General features: G+C 43.4%; 1 protein-coding gene across 1 annotated transcript in view; it reads right to left on the bottom strand.

The window, feature by feature from the left end:
* RP1 (RP1 axonemal microtubule associated) overlaps positions 1-17300 on the bottom strand; it is a 2616437-nt gene that overhangs the window by 168985 nt on the left and 2430152 nt on the right. The window contains exon 59 of the mRNA XM_086965756.1: positions 13622-13700. Within this exon, the coding sequence (XP_086821882.1) occupies positions 13622-13700 (79 nt within the window). The remainder of the gene's footprint in view (positions 1-13621; positions 13701-17300) is intronic.

Genomic DNA, 17300 nt, shown 5'->3' with positions numbered 1-17300 from the left:
TTTTAAGCTTTGAAGCACCCAGGGACGAGTGTCAATTAGTGACACCTTGTCACAGAGCGTGGTGGAGTCAACAGTCTCACTGACCCCATACCGCTCTGTGACGAGTGAGGGACTACTACCTCACCTCATTGGCAGACCTAAGGTCAGCAGTTCCAATCCTTCTGGGACCTCCAAGGCTTTTCTCTCTGGAAGATGCAGGGCAGGTACATATTATGTTTTTGAATGTTTGGTGCGTGCATGCGTGTATGTATAAATGTATGAATTCCTTTTGAGTGAGTGTTGTGAATGGTGGTGTGTGTGTGCGCGCATTTGTGAATGTGTAGATGTTAGTGTATATATGTGCGTGTGCAGGCCCGCCCATACACCTCCCAGGCAAAATTATAGGCCGCCATTGCATCATAGGCAAATCACTTAATCTTCCTGTGCTAAAAATGAATCAGACTTTGTATAATGTAAGTGGTGCTCCTAGAAAGAGCTCCAGTGCCCTTGGGCCGAGTTCGCACTATATGAAACTAAAAAAACACAACATGTTTATGGGGCAGCATATAATCTCCTGACTTTCGGGGTGCACTTGATGAGATGGCTGTACTGATGAGATGAGGCAGAGCTCGGGTGCAGTCCAGCAGGATACAGAATCAGTTTTATTGGGGTTGGCTTGGGAGGTGGGACCTCTCCCACAATTGCAGGAGATGCATTAATTCCTGTGGACTTGACATGCTTCCAGATGAGTTCAGTGGAAGATTACTTTGCTGCCAAGCATGGGTTTGTTGGTGGAGGGTGATCCAGCCCTGCCACTTAACGGGATTCACATGGTTATGGAATATTTGTAGGGCATTGGTCTATTTTGAGGCACAGCTCTTGTCCTAGATTATCACCACCTCCAGAATTACACATACTTTCAAAAGCATCAATTTATCCTGTTAGAAATAGGGTCTCCAGTTGGCAGACGTATGCATCCTGTCCAAGTAGGAACTACCCCTCTAGTCAGGCTAAGTCAGATACACTCCCTAATTAACCTCTGCACACCCTACAGTAGCTTGGCACAGAGCAGCCAAGTTTAGTTTAAGAGGTAACGTGGAAAATATTTGTGCAACACTTATTACAGTGAAAACATCACACAGAAATAATCCACACATTTCTATAGACACATAGAGCTTGATTTACTGAACAAAACTAGACCACAATGACCATAATCCAATAAATAGAACCGAAGTTATGATCTATTGAAGATTAGATCACAAAACAGTGCTTAGAGGTCAATAGTGGGTAAAATCTGAAAAGTCAAGCTGACTGCAATGGAGCACCGGTTTGACACAAAAGCCATGCAGGCCCGCTGAAACAGTACGTTTGTATGGAGCAAGCATTGACGTCGAAAACTTGATGCGCCAGTTCTGATTCACGAAGTCAGGGCAATGCTTTGAAGGCATGCCTTGCAGATGGTGCTGAAGGGTCTGTGCTGCGTCATTGTCGGACCTCGCAGTCGGAACCCACTTCATTGTTGAGTGTGCATTGCGTTAGTGTTGTTGGCAAATGCATAGGTTTTGACTGGCGGAAAATCAGGACTGCAAGAGTTTTTCAGCAGAGCAGCATAGAAACCTACTTCTGATGCCCTGGACCAGGGCTGGCTTTAGCACTGGTGGCCCCCAGTGCGACAATGTTTTTTGGCGCCCCCCAATGACCACCTACGCAACGGATTCCCACACTACTACCCTTTAACAGTCTCCATAACCCCTCTCACTCAGATGCATTTAATTAGTTTTATAGTGTCACTCATAAAAGTGAAGGGTGTCAGGGCACTTTACATTGCACACACATTACATAGACAGTTATTCATATGTGTGTAAATCAATGTATAGAAAACGTTACATAAGACAGAGGGGTTGGATTTATCTTTCATCCATACTGGTAGGCAGTATAGTTTAGTGGGGCTTGGTCTGAAGAAGCACAAACTCAGAATTTAAAATGTAAAACCATGGTTGGGGATTAGCTTTAATAATCGGAATTGATTACTATCCAAATCAACACTTTGCACAACATCAGGATATTGAAAGTCCTGGGAAAAAATCGCTCTAATCTATACTTGAAGTCTGCATTTCAGTTCTTTGATGACAGTTAATATCTCACAGTTGTTTATTAGGATTTTAACTTACAAACTGCAAGTAACAAAAGTAAGTCTCTGAGGAAAGCAGTAACCCCCTGACCTATTTACGTTATGTTCACTTTGTGATTTGCATGGTACACATTCTTTGCATGGGGCATATTAACCCTCTGCACTTCCTTATGATGAATCAAAACTTCCCCCAGTCAAAACTTCCACTAGACAAAACTCCAGTCTCTCTCCAGGAAGAACATCAATCATCGGAGTTATCTTGACATTTTTTTTGTTGACTGAAAATTGCTGGTGGCCAGGAACGCTGCAGTGGGTGCTTTTATAAACGATTCAAACTAGGAAACAGGCACCCCCACGCAAAGACGGCACCCGTTGCGGTGGCAATGGTCGCACCGGCCTAGAGCTCGCCCCGTCCTGGACTAGAGGGCACACTTCGGGCAAAGGTAGGTCTCACAGCTGGCAAACTCCAGGTGCTGGATGGAGAGTTTCAGGCAGTCCTTGATGTCCCTGAGGCTGCAACAACAAGAGGCAAGCGGTCAAGCCCTTTGAGTCACTCTGCGTTCAAATTGTGAAGGTCCAGTCCTTCTCCCCCAGGCAGAGAGGGCAGCAGGCAGGGCAGCACAGCAGGAAAGTAATTCTCTCAGAGCAGCAGTTCCACAGAGTAGCAATCCTTCAGCAGAACAGCAGTCCTTCTTCCTGGCAGAGTATCCACAGGTCCAGCAGTATTCTAAAATGGTGGGGTCAGAGGTCGAGTATTTATACTTTGGTGTTCTTGTAAAGAAAGGTGGGAGAAGCTTCTGGAAGGGCCCTTTGAGGTGCACACAGGTCCTCTCTTCCCTGCCCAGGCTCCAGACACACTACAAGGGGGTATGCACCTTTGAGTGGGGACAAGCACAGCCCTATCCAGGTACAAGTGTCAGCTCCTCCTACCCATCTAGCTCAGGTAGACCCATAAGCCTGGTGATGGGACATCATGATGTGAATGACACACCTCAGTTCCCTTTGTGTGTGACTGTATAGAGAGAATGTGCAAAGCCCAGCGGTCACCTAACCCAGACGTGTATCAGAGGCAGGCAGTGGTATACAGTGCTTAAGAGCAGAAAAATGGCAACTTAAAAGTTCGTACTAGGGGGTTGGACTCTAGCACTATCAGCCAGAAAGGGTCCCGTCAATTTTAATAAAAAACAATAGTATTTGGCTGTGGTAGTTTAAAAAAACTTATTTCAAAAGGCCAAGTCAAATAAATTCTCAACCTTCATCTGTGTATCTATTTCACATTCAACTACACAATTAGTTACATATTCATCTGTTATGCTGAAAGATGCGTCCCACTGAATGGATATTTTGATTATATTTTCAACCAGCCACCATCAAACATTATCTGCTGCTCATCACTGATCATAGTTTGCAATAACCCCATAGCCTGTTCCAAGAAGGTCACAATAATTCCATCATCTGTGACAATCACCACTGGTATTCTAAAATCCCGTAAGACTGGTATTGTCATTGCACTGAATTATGTTGGTCTAAACTAATTAAGTTTTTTTGTGATTGTAATTTTTTTCTGTAAACATTCTTTCAGATAGGAATTCTCTTTCTGCAAAACTTTTTCATTGTTCTAAATGTCTGTACATTCATTCATCTATGTGTTTCACTCTTGGTGAATGTATCTGTTTGGTTAAAAAAAAGATAGGTCTTCATTGAAAAGAAGAAGAGTTGTTCTGTAGGACACATCTTTAAGCATAATACATGAATATGTTAATAATTGTATAGATGAATGTGAACTAAATACACAGGCCAAGGTTGAGAATTCATTTGACTTGGCCTTTTGAAATAAGTGTTATTAAACTACAGCAGCCAGATACTATTGTTTTTGATTCAAACTTCAAACAAAATCCACCTTTACCATTAGAGAGGATTTATTATTACAAGTCCATAGATACAAAACACTACTATCCTACTCTTCCTCAATCAGGAATTATACTTAATAGGTTTATTAAGTAACCCCCAATGTTAGCCTATGAGAGAGGAAGGCTTCACAGTAGCGAAAAAAACAATTTGGGAGTTTTTCACTACCAGGTCATGTAAAACTAAAAAGTATATGCCCTGCCTTTTACCTACACAGCAACCCGCCATATGGGCTACTTAGGGCCTACCTTTAGGATGACATATGTAATAAAAGGGGAGTTTAAGGCTTGGCAAGGTGTTATAAATGGCAAGTCAACATGGCAGTGAAAATGAACATGCAGGCTCTGCAGTGGCAGGCCTGAGACATGATTGAAGGGCTACTTAAGTGGGTGGCATAACCAGTATTGCAGGCAAACTATTAGTATTTACCTTACAGGGCCTGGGCACATATTGTTCACTTTACTAGGCACTTCTAGGTAAATTAAATATTACAATTATGGATACACCAATGTTATGTTTTAGAGAAGTGACCACATGCACTTTAGCATTGGATAGTCGTGGTAAAGTGCCCAGCGTCGGAAGACCTTGCGTCCGAAGACCAACATAACAGACGAGAAAAAAGTGAGGCAAAGCAGTCAAATCGTTTGGAGGAAGACCACCCTAAGGCTGACAGATCTAACAGATCACCTGACATTTACTTCTTAACAAGGTTGTACTTTGACCTACTTTCTCAGTTCAGCCTGCTTTTTTTGAACACGCATTGGCAGCGCCAACAGTTGGTCTTGGTGTCAGCCTTTTGGTTTGATTTGTTTTGCCATAGTAGCAGTGTGTTTCTATTCACTAGGTAAATTGTAGCTTGAATCTATTATTGCTAAATTTAACAAATGTGTCTCAACACTTACCCATATCCATGTGTGGAGAAGCGTGGCTCAGTGGTTAGAGGCGGCAGACCCGGAAGCTGAGATCGGCCGTGGACCAGGGTTCGATTCCCCGCCTCGGCGGGTCTCGGGCTCAAAAATTCCACGGAGTCGACAATTCTCGCTCCGGTGCCTACTCGACTCACGGGGTCACACTCTGCGACTCTGGGCAATAGCTTGCTTAATCTCCACTACGGCCCCTCGCGGCAGGATGCCTGGCTTTCACCTTGTGGATACCCGGCCGGGATATCTCACAGGGGAATACCAGGACGGGTTCCCTAAGCAAGCGCCTTGGGACCCCTGGGTTAAAGTGCGCTATATAAAATCGAAACACATACACATATCAAGACATTGTCCAGTCATTGGAAAAATGTGTTTATCAAATGGAAAGCTACAATGGAGGACAGGTTTTACAAGTATGTGTACTAACGTTCACAGAATTAACTGCACCTTACATTCAATTATTACATTGGGAATATTATGGGGAATAATTCTGCATGGAGAGGGGGTGACTACGGCCATTAGAAACTCCTTCCAGTCCACAGATGCCAAATAAATCAACCTATGATTCTAACAGTAAAATGTCTTATTTCGACAAATTAGAAATCTTTTTAGCCCAAATTATCATCTTCCAGAACCTGCCAACAGATTAAGTTATAATATTTTAGAATTATCAAGTTGTATCCTGCTTTCATTCAGCCATGTTCTTTTGGGAGATTATCCTGAAGCCTCCCCAGCCTGTGAATTGCTCTCATCAATAAAATCTTGTGGGCTTTCCTAATTAATGGATGTTCTGGCTTATTAACAGGTCATACATTAAATCTTATTTTTGTGATTCCTAAGGGGTTTCAGCACAGTATACAGTCACCTGGTCTGCCCATTTAATGAATAACAGTCTGAAATTGTCCAGGCAGATCTTTGCAAGGAAGCAGGCCATGGTATTGACTTGAACCTGGGGCAGAGTGCAAGGTGCTGAATTGGCAGAAGATGATTTATTATACTTTTTCGAATTTGACACCATTTGATTCTAAAACTCTTTCAGACTCCAATGTGGCATGCATGCCTCACTAAAACCTCTGATCTGGTTGCTACCACCTATATCAATCAATCAGGAGTTTGTTAAAGCGCAATTACTCACCCGTAAGGGTCTCAAGGTGCCAGGGGGGTGCAGGTTCCATTTCATCAAGGAGGGGGTCTGTCGAAGAGCCAGGTTTTGAGGTGTCTTGCGAAGATGGGGAGCGATGTTGTCTGTCTGAGGTGGAGCGGAAGGGCGTTCCATGCTTTGGCCGCGAGGAAGGAGAAGGAGCGGCCTCCCGATCTGGTCTTTCTGGTGCGGGGGACCTCGGCGTAGGAGAGCTGGGCTGATCGTAGGGTCCTTTGGGGTGCGTGGAATTTGAGCCGGCTGTTCAGGTATGCTGGTCCGGTGCCGTGGAAGGCCTTGTGTGCGTAGGTGAGCATCTTAAAGGTGATTCTCGCCTCGATGGGGAGCCAGTGAAGAGTGCGCAGGTGCTGGGAGATGTGGCAGTGTTTTGGTAGGTTGAGGACCAGTCTTGGGCGGTGTTCTGGATGTTCTGTAGCTTGCGGATGAGATTTTTGTTTATTCCGGCATAGAGTGCATTGCCGTAGTCGAGTCTGCTGGTGACCAGGGCATGAGTGACTGTCTTTCGGTGTTCGAGGGGGATCCACCTGGGTTTGATTCGGAAGCGTTATACCATTAAATCAAAGGTAAAATCTCTTGAATGTATATAATCTGGTAGACTACACAAGCTATGAGACAAGATAAACAGAGAGAGCATAAACAACAGAAACACAATCACAGAAACAGCGGTGTAACATCTATTTATTCTGGCATGCTCCAATCTACCTTACCTACTCTACCTGAATGAGAAGACCCACGAAGATCAGGAGAAAAGTACCAAGAATGCACTTCCTTTTGATAAGAGGATATTTTAAACGTTGAAGAAAGCTGCCATATTCATTGCCTCTAGCTTCCCACAAGCCCCAAATACAAACAACTGCCGTGACAACCCATATGAAGAACCTGCACCTCAATGCAGTAAAGGAAAACGCTATCCAGGAGCCATGGAACTTCTTCAACCTAGCTTCTAGCAACAACTGCAATTTGACCAAGCATCCCTAAAGGGTACGTTATTGTGTAGATCTTTTCCAGTAAAGCACAATTGGTCATGTTTACACCATTCCAGAAGACCCTGGCACCAGAAAGTGTCTCTCCTCATCAAGTCCTATACAGAGACATTATTCCTGTTCTCATCACGCCTTGGATTGTGTCTCATTGGCTACATCTAGTTCTCTGAATCTTAAAATGTATAAACCGTTTTCCAGTCCTTACGTTTCTGCAACATCATTGTTTGAATGTCTGGTATTGCGCTCACCCTACATCTCAGTTACCAGTTGCCAAGTATATATGTCGAGAAACTGGTCCCTAAATGTGGCCACATCCAGGGCATCCCCTTGTGGGTGCTAATCCACGTCATCTTTCATTTCAATATAAGAAATTGCAAACGACTGTGAACCACTTGGGCCTTTATCTGGCTCCACTCTAAAATATGCACCCCAGAACACGGACGACTGGACATTCAAATAGCTCTATTGAATCGTACACTCTTGCTCTAAATACATAGCATCCTAACTATATCTTGTGAGCTTGAGTGGGACATCTGTTAATGGTCGGGTGGTAGTTGTTTTTCTGCACTGAGGGTTCTGGACTGTTGCAGCAACTACACAGTCACAGGGTCTTAAAACTACTGAGTGTTCCAGCTTTGCTCACAGATCCATTCTAGATGCACCAGGCCAGACAGAACACATATAAAAGCAAACTTGACACATTGTGTCTCCTTGTCCGGCACGTCTACCCAATTGACTGTGATTTGTTTATCAAACCATCATCTTACATTTGAGCAAGCTGGTTAGCCGATTCAACAAGAAAGTAATATTTGCCACAGGAACACACTTTTAGTTTTTAAGGCACCTAGGGCCAGATGTAGGTAAGTATATTTTACTGATTCATAAATACCGAATTTTACCGATTCGGTATTTATGAATCGGTAAAATAGAAGGGGGGAGATGTAGGGAAAATCGGTAATTGAATTACCGATTCTGTAAGAAGCCCATAGGAATCAATGGGCATTACCGAATCGGTATTTACCGATTCGGTAAATACCGAATGTTGCAAGGGTGCAGGGGGTGTCACTTTGACACCCTCTAGCACCCCGAATTCAGGCACGTGTGCCATGTGACACACAGACATGCCCTAAGGACATGTCTGTCTGTCTCATGGCATAGGTGTGCATGCACACATGTGCATGCACACCTGGATTCGGTATTTTACCACCGAATTGGATTGGGTGGTAAAATACCGATTCTGTAAGGCCTGTGGGACTCAGAAGAGTCCCACCTACATCTGCAAGTTACCGAATCGGTAAAAATACCGATTCGGTATTTTACAGATTCGTTAAATTTACCGATTCGGTATATTTACCGAATATGCAAAATAGGGCCCCTACATCACAAATGACCATTTACCGGTCGGTAACGGCCGAAATCGGCCGGTACCGGTCGGTAAATGGCCACCTAAATCTGGCCCTTAGCGTCTAAATGCTACATACATGTTTATTGTGGCTGTAGGGCAGAATGTTGTAGTCGGGATTATCGTCTGACATAACTTGTGTGTTATAGAAATCATTTAGGAATATATAATCTCACTGGATATTCATTTTCTAAAACTGGCTCCAATAGAGTGATATTTTTTAAAATGAAACCTGCCACACTATGCTTTTGTCACACCATATTCTGGTCTCACACCACTCCATGTGGTGTTGGTGTCTTAACTTTAACTAATCTGCTAAGGCTGCACCCTGCTTGTGACTTGACCTTTCCCCACCTTGGCACAGGAATGGACTGGGGTCAGTGAGCAGTAACCCCACCAAGTCTGTGATGTGGTGGGGAAAGCTGAAAGTCACCAGCTTCACACTCCAAGGACCATGTGTGCTTGCCTTTCAAGCAGCACCATCTTTGGAAAAAAACTTTCTGGCCTGCCAGACGCTGGCCTCTCCCCTGAAGCCAGTTCCACTCTGCTTCTCTCTGCTGGTCAGCCTGCTCCATGCAAGAAATTAAGCTCTCCAGAGCTCTGCCTTCAGAGCCATGGAATGTCTAGTACCCTAGGGGCTATGCTAGTGGCAACCTGCTGCTCCTTCCTTCTTCCTCCAGCTACTGCCGTCCACAGGGGACTCTGGATGATGTAAACTGGGACAAGGCAGGGTTGGTAGGGATAGAATGTTGAATGATTGTGTTTTTGAGCATGTGTGTTTTTGAGCATGTGTGTGAGTGGGAACACGTGTGTATTTGTGTGTTTTGTCAGGGCCTGGAGGCTCTCCTATATGTATAATGGCCCATTTTCAACATGTTGCTGTCATTCTTGGGAACAAGGTGACCTGCTGTTTTTAATGGCCCATAGTTAGTGAGTTTTTGCTGATGCTTTTGAGGAGATATATCAGCCAAACCTTAGATAAAAATGGTCTGGCAGCATGTCTTTGATTTTCTGGGGCACATGCTGGCTACCCATGATGCAAGAGTCGCCCATTAGAGACATATTGTGTTCATTCTTGAGAACATTATCCCCAACTCAAACATAATAATGGCCCGCTAGTGACATGGGCATTCATCAGGAGGTTATAGCTCACTGTGAAATAATAAGCGCACATTGGAAGCATATTGTAAATGTTTTTGATGAAATGCTTGCTAACCCTGACATAACGGTCCATTAGTGACACATTACTAGGTTTTCCTGATGACATATTAGCAACAATGGTCGATCCATTATATTTCTGTGAATTGATGACAACGTACTAGCTAACAATGAAATAAGGAGAATCCATCAGAGACTTACTTATTCCCATTCTGGGCAACACTCTGACTTGACCTTATATGATAATGGTCCACTCTTGCCATATAATAGACATTCCTTGTGACATCTTGACTATCCTTGACATATTAGTGTCCTATCTTCCCCATAGTGAGAACATTTGTTCCAACATTCTGGCTATCCCTTGAATACCATCCTTGAATTATTACTATAAATGTTTACATAAATGTATCTATCCCCACCATTAGCGAAAATCATTGACATATAAAGAACATCCATTGGTATTTGATCATGACAAATGTACATAAAATGCACAATATCCATGTGTGACGGTAGTATATCTGAGTGATCGGTGAAAATCACGCATTTCGATTATTACACTTAAGGAGTCGGCTCCTTCAAAATTGTACACAACCTCTTGTATACTAAACATATGTGGGATACCAGCTTAATGTAATGCCCAGGTAGTTTCCAACGTTTCTATAGTCACACTGTTAGATTTGCTTGTGCAGCAAATGCAGCTGTGGCGTACACCCAATTTTACAGTTAACACAAAGATCCCGTAGCCTCCTCTCATTGACTGACATTGCATCACCGATGGTCACTCTGGGAACTTCAGGGCTTTAGCGTCCAGGTCCGAGTCCATCAGTGACACATCCCATTGTAATGATGGAGACTCACGGAAGACTTTGTCGGGCTAAGGAGGTTATGTCCACCGGGTTGTGAAATCTTCAGCCTGGCAAATTTCGGTTCAGTCAGCCAGGTGCTTAGCATTTAGCGAATGTACAGCGCATGGCCGCCTGCCCCGGACTTGAAGAGTGTCTGTCAGACTGACCTTTGCTCAGTCTGACAATCTTCCTGCATTGGAAATTGGCTGTACCCCTGCACCCTTAATGATGGGCCACAGCTGAACACAAGAACTGCTTGAACCACATTTTCTATGAGTGAAAATTAGGTAAAAATATTAAGCATCAGAAAAATATAAATGACATAAAATGCATGAAAACTAATAATGTGAATATTTTTTTTGTGTCAAAAATCTCCTGGGCTGAATTTTATGATTGTGGTAAAGAAATCTGTGCTGTTAAATGCAATTTGGCACTCCTTTTCCAATATTCTTTGGAGAAAGAATCCATCAAGCCTGTCTATAGGAGGTCGGGATCACTCACTAAACCGATATGTAAATGTAAATGTAGTATACTTGTAAAGCGCACAGCGGCCCCAGCAACGGGGCGTCCCGGCGCTGTATAACGCTGTGGAACCCTTCCTGGCTTTCCCTGTGAGATGCCCCTCCTGGGCACCCCCAAGGTGAAGCCAGGCATCCCAGTGTTGCTGGGGCCGTTGTGCAGATTAAGCAAGCTATTGCCCAGAGTTGCAGCGTGGGGCCCATGATTAGAGTAGGCGCTGAGGCGAGAATTGTCGAGTCCGCGGACATTGAGCCCAAGACCCTGCTATGTCGCGACTTGAACCCTGGTCCCGGGCCTGATCTCTGCTTCAGAGTCGCCCACTCTAACCAGTGAGCCACACTTCTCAACAATAATAAGAGGAAGGTGTTTATGTCCTGCCAATTTTGAAGTTCCAGAGGTCATGCTCAGGGCCTATACCAAGTGTTTTTATTAGATTTTACAGCAAGCTTGGCCAAAAGGCATTACAGCACTTTACATGAGCACTAATTTATGTTACACACTTTAAGGCAGAGGGTCGAACAAGTGATTTGTCCTGAATTACATGAAGCTGAGCCGAGGGTAGGTTCTGAACCTGGTTCCTCTGTTCCAAAGACACAAGCTCTGTCCGCTAGGCCACATCTATTTCCCAATGATCCTGTGAGATTGTATGTTTCCCAATGAATTTTACAGTAAAGAATATTTCAACTATTTATTATGGTAACACAGGAACTCATTTTCATTTTTTTATTAGTATGTTCCATTGTAATGTTTCTTTTATGTTCAAGTTAATACCATCTTTCTCATGTTTTTCAAATTTGGTCCGAATCTTTAAGTTTATTATTTATGATCTTTTTTGTTTTTTTGAAGTTATGTTAAGCCACGCTCACACACACACGCACAAAATGCATGTCTCTTAATAGTAGTCGTTTGGTTTTGTCAAGCTAATAAAAGGTGAGTCAGAAGATACTCTTAGGAAAGATGTTTTTTTACCGTGACAAGTATGTTTCCTGTGTCATTACCCTTTTTAGAGTCCTTACATATGAAAGTTCATGATCTTTGTGTGGTTCATTTTATTATTCTAGATTGTTAACTCTTATATTACTTTCAGTTGTGCAATTAGATTTATGTTACTTATTTAAGGGTTGTCACTTATAATTATAAACACGGAGTATATGTACCTAATGTAGTTGGAGAGGCAAGCATACTTCAAGCTGAGTCTTTTTGATATTTTTGACAGGAAGGTATGGTTTCACATCACAATTATTTATGGAATTTGTGGAAGCCATTTGCTAGCCAGAGCTTTAAAGGCAAGACACAACACAGTCATAAGAGATGAGCTGGGTGCCCAGGCTTGGCCAATGTGACTTCATACACCCTGAATATACCTTTGCAGTATTTAAAACAAGGCTTCTGACAGACCCATAGTCTATACTGCCCATGAATCCCTGGGATGTTGCTGGTAGAAGACGCTGGAATCATTCTAATGTGGATTGGTCCGAATTGATCGGAAGTGGGTAGTGATGGGGTAGAAGAGAGCTTGTTGGCCAAATGGTATCCTTTGCGAGGTTGTATTTTAACACACAAAGCATCAAGAGTGAATTTGGTGCCATTTAACACCGAACTAAAAGTACACATAAGACTTGTGTTCCCCATGAATGATGTGATTCTTCTTCTTTTGAAATCACTTGGTTGGCTCAGTGGATCTCAAGACCCGGCTCTTGGACTGAACCCAGATGGATCAGCAGTCCCACCCCCACTCCTCCCCCCAGCACCTTGAGACCCTCACGGGTAACTGCGCTACACAAACCCCTGATTGAATGATTGAAAGCCATTTGAGAATGAGCTTGGAAGAGATTAAAAAGCCCTATGCCTTCTGCAAGAAGACTTTATTCTACCTTTTAGGGGACTGGTCGACTTGTACCTGCACCTGAACTGATTCTATTTAGCCGGGGTTCTGTTCTAAATTAGAGGCAGCAGTTTCCTACCCATATCCACAGGGGAATTTAGACATACTTCAGAAGAGTAAGCTGCTTACTGGAGAAGCCTGCTACAAGATCCCATAGGGCTGAGAAGCTGCAAAGGGTCCAGCACCAAAGGGACTACTGAGTACAGACATTAACGAATGCATGAGTTAATTGGTTCAATTAATAAAAATCGTTAAAATAAATACAACACAATTACATACATCCGGTAACAAGCTGAATGAGTATTAAAAACCAATCCTGAAACTACACTTGTTTGTAAAATGTCCTCTGAAAAGCAGTACAGACAGTCACATGAAGGCACGAGCTGATTTGAAGTGCCTGACATCATGCCAACTCTGAGCCACGACTTTAAGAAGACACTTTCACACCATGAGATGTTTGCCACCATAGCAGCGCCTGGCACCATAGCAACTGTCAGCTGTGGAATTTGATTAACACAAACTGCTTTTTCTTCATCCCTCCGGTTGCTTAGACGCTTTCGAATCAGAGGGTCGTCAGATTGAAGCCAAACTTGCAGCAACCTGAGCTCCAGTGTCACGCTACCTTCTAGGCAGCTTCCCAGAATTCTGTGTGTCAGCATCTGGTTCTTTTTGCATTAGATGGAGTAAGTATTTAAAGTACCTAAAGCAGCCTGGTAAACTGTAGAAACTTACCATATCCTTTGCCATCATGACCGATTTCAATTTTAAAGAGTCTCCCTAATCTCTTTGTTGTAATCCTGAATGTGTCCACCTGCAAAAATAATAGAAGGTCAACTATTAAGAAGAATTGAAAGTAATAATCAGCTACTCATTAAAAAGAATCAGTCAATGCCATATTTTGCGATAATTGGAGGAAGCATCAATAATGTGCACCCTTGTATTTAAAAAGGAAAAACGCAATAGTGCAATCACAGCCTGCAAATCTTCATGAAATGGGTTACTGAAAAACGGAAGGTGTCATTATTTTTCAATGCAGAGGAAGCGACAAAATGTCATTGAATATTCACGGTTTGGAAAGAACTGGTTGCAGAGTGGGATACTTGTCAATGTATTATTCTAAACATGTTTTCCCTCTGTGCCTAGTACCATTTCGCCGAATGCATACAAATGAAGCTTAACAGCATTCTTGTTCGTGACACACCTTACAACACAAATGAACAGTGACCTTATCCCATTACCACCATTTCTAAATCTAGATGCCCTTATAGGAATCCAACATCTTCCAGTTTGAACACCCTCAAGACCCTCTGTCCCTCCCAGCCCAGTACCAGGCATCTTATTAAATACATCATACTCAACTGAAAAGCTCCAGTACTCAAAGGTACCCCCTTAGCAGCTCTTATGTAAGATCATGAACTTGTTCTTGCAATCACAAAACCATAGCTCAGTCTCGCATCAACACCTTTACTCGATCAAGAGTATACTACATCATACATCTTGACAGAACTGATACAATTGGTGGTGTGGTTGCTATTATTCACAAAGACAACCTCAAATCAAAAAGGATTAACTCTCAGATCACCATAAAACCCAAACCCCAAAGTCTTAGGGGCTTATTATGACTTTGGCGGTCCTACAGTGGACGGTAAAATGTGCCATCTTCTGTAGGACCGCTAAAGCTGGGATGCCGACGCCTGCCAGATTTAGACTTTAATCCTCATCTAGTGGGTGGTCGTGGAGCGTTCTGACAACGGCAGTCTGTTAAGCTCATAAAAAAGCCTAACATGCAGACCACCGCTCTCGACTGCCGGCTGCACCTTCATGCACATGTGGCATGCATGAAACACTGTGCAGGAACAGGGGGTTCAAATCTAGGGGGACACTACACATGCCCCCGCATGCATCCCCAGGCCCAAAGGCAGCAGGGGCCCCTGATAAGACACCCTTTTTTGCCTCTCCACCATCATTTTCATGCATGCTCGAAATATGCTCTACGGCACCGCCAGCATATTTCAGCCTTTAACCGCTGAGCGAATGCCGCAGGATCATGGATCGGTGGCGGTCACAGAGGTCCTGTGCTGGTTCGCCCCAGTCTTACTACTTTGAGCCGGTCTGCAGTATTGTGGTGGTCGGACCGCCATCAAGGGTTCAGTGGACCTATGGACTGCTAAAATTGTGATAAGGCTCCTAATGCCCTTAATGCCATATACTGACCACAAGGCAGTATTCAACTGTTCATGGATTAAGGCATTGACCAACTTCCCTCCTCATGGGATCAGATTGTTAAGATGGATATGGTTGCGTTTATCAATAAAATGAACTATTGTCCTTATTAGTAGAATAGACCTTTCTGAACAACACATCTACCTCGAAAAGCAAGTATGTAGTCAGGTTGGCCCTGCTACCTAGACCCAGGATTACCGATTGTTGGGTCACAGGTGGGAAGGAGCATAGCTGACAGGAAAACATTTGTGCAAGAAACTCTTGATCAATCCCGCAGATAGGCACAGAGATATTACAATGGTCCTAAGAGATTGCCCCAATAAACAGCACATGGCTGGAGGGTGTATGTGCGCTCCCAAAAACACCATAAAGTCAAACGCTACATTAGTTAGGAACACATAGCCAATTAGGATCTAGAACACAGTGATCCCGTGCTCTCCATGCTGGACACTGGACACGTTCATCACTGGCCACACTGTGTCCACGCAAAGTTCAGATCCACCTGTAGTAACCATTTGACCATTCATTTTTTACTCCAAGGCAGCAACCAACATTCCTCCCACATATGGTACTCTGGAACCTTTTATTGCTTGTGGTACTTTTGTATATAGTATGAGCCCAAAAGCAATGTAAACTAATACAGTCCTCAGACCTTGTGCATGTAACTGTTCTCCTGGCCAAACTGTTTAATTAAACAAAATGTTCCTGTTTTGCCAAGCGCCTCTTGTCTTCTGTTTGTTATAAGGAATTCAAACCAGAGCAATATTTTGTCGAGCAAGATAGGAGGATTGGGACCTCGTACCCGACTGTAGCTGAAGGAAGACGATCCCACCTGGACGGATTCACATTGCGAAAAAAGAAAACTGGGAAGAAACTGCAATTGATTGGAAGTTCTGCTGAATTCCAAGGGTGGAGGTCCATCCTGAAGCAGCCATTATAGAGGATAGTAGACTACATTCGAACCTAAAGCATAGTCTAAAGAATTTGGTGTATGGCAAAGCAGGTAGAAGCATAAAAAGATCATTTGAGTGCCCTGCCATTGACAGGGTGTGGCATATGACTATTGTATATGCCCCAACTGTATCAGTCCTAAGGCGGCCTCAAAGGCATTCCCATGGAAGTCACCTTCATTCGATAGTTGACAGCTAAGGTGAATATAGTGTAATACTGTGAGTAGCCCTTGATAACTCCCAGGATGCTAATTTTTGTGATATAGCTATTCTGATTTGACGGAGTTGACACCTCATTCTCATAGTTTTTAGTTCAACAGTTTCTCAGTGCTAAAGTGGTTTCTTAACATCCGTATATCTGGAAGGAGTGCAGTGGGCGCATCTAGCTTAACCCTGGGCTTTACAGGGTGGAGTTTGTAAAAGGGAAAACTTGGACCCCGGAAGTGGGCATAACTTGAGTGTGGCCAAGAATGGCTGGTGATTCCAGAGTTATTACTAAATGGTTTCTATGATTACCACCTTTGTCTAGGAGTGGGTAGTGACAGACTATCCAGTTCACTTAGGAGCGTATTACAATACTACATATGCAGTCTTATCTTCTTTTTTTGAAAATACCCGTTCAAACTGTTTGATGTAAAAACTTTAAGCACTGAGCTCATAGAACGTTCTTTGTTAGAGTGTCACATGTATAAATTGCACATACGATTTGATAAACAAAATCAGGAAAACATCATTTGAATTGTATTATCCAAATTATTAAAATTGCCATGGATTCCTCACTAAAGCACATGGGGACTAGGTTCCCCAAGCAAATAAAAAGACTTAATACGTTTTGCCAAGAGTGGCATTTGCACACAAAGGCACACATATTTACCTGGCCTGAGGAGGGAACATTTGACATGAATATAATTGAGCACACTAAAACACATGTACAAACTAAATATCTAGGATAGAAAAGAGATAAGAGAGAAACATTGTTCGAACTATGGGCCATCTTCGGAGAGGCTCAATCCGATAACCCAACGATGCTGTTAGCAAACAATGCGTCAGCACGACACCAACCATATGCAGGTATGGCGTGCTTACCCTCGCTCCCCCTCCATTAGGATATTCAAACCTAATAATAGTAGAAGCCGACGAGCCACCCACCACAAGAAGGCCAAGCAGATCTAAGCCCAAGATGTCTAACAGCAAGCGAGCCCAGAGGTCTCCTAAAGATGAACTCCCGGCCCACCACC

Source organism: Lissotriton vulgaris, chromosome 4_1, assembly GCF_964263255.1.
Source record: "Lissotriton vulgaris chromosome 4_1, aLisVul1.2, whole genome shotgun sequence".
NCBI classification, from domain to species: Eukaryota; Metazoa; Chordata; class Amphibia; order Caudata; family Salamandridae; genus Lissotriton; species Lissotriton vulgaris.
This window is presented reverse-complemented; position numbering and strand designations above follow the sequence as displayed.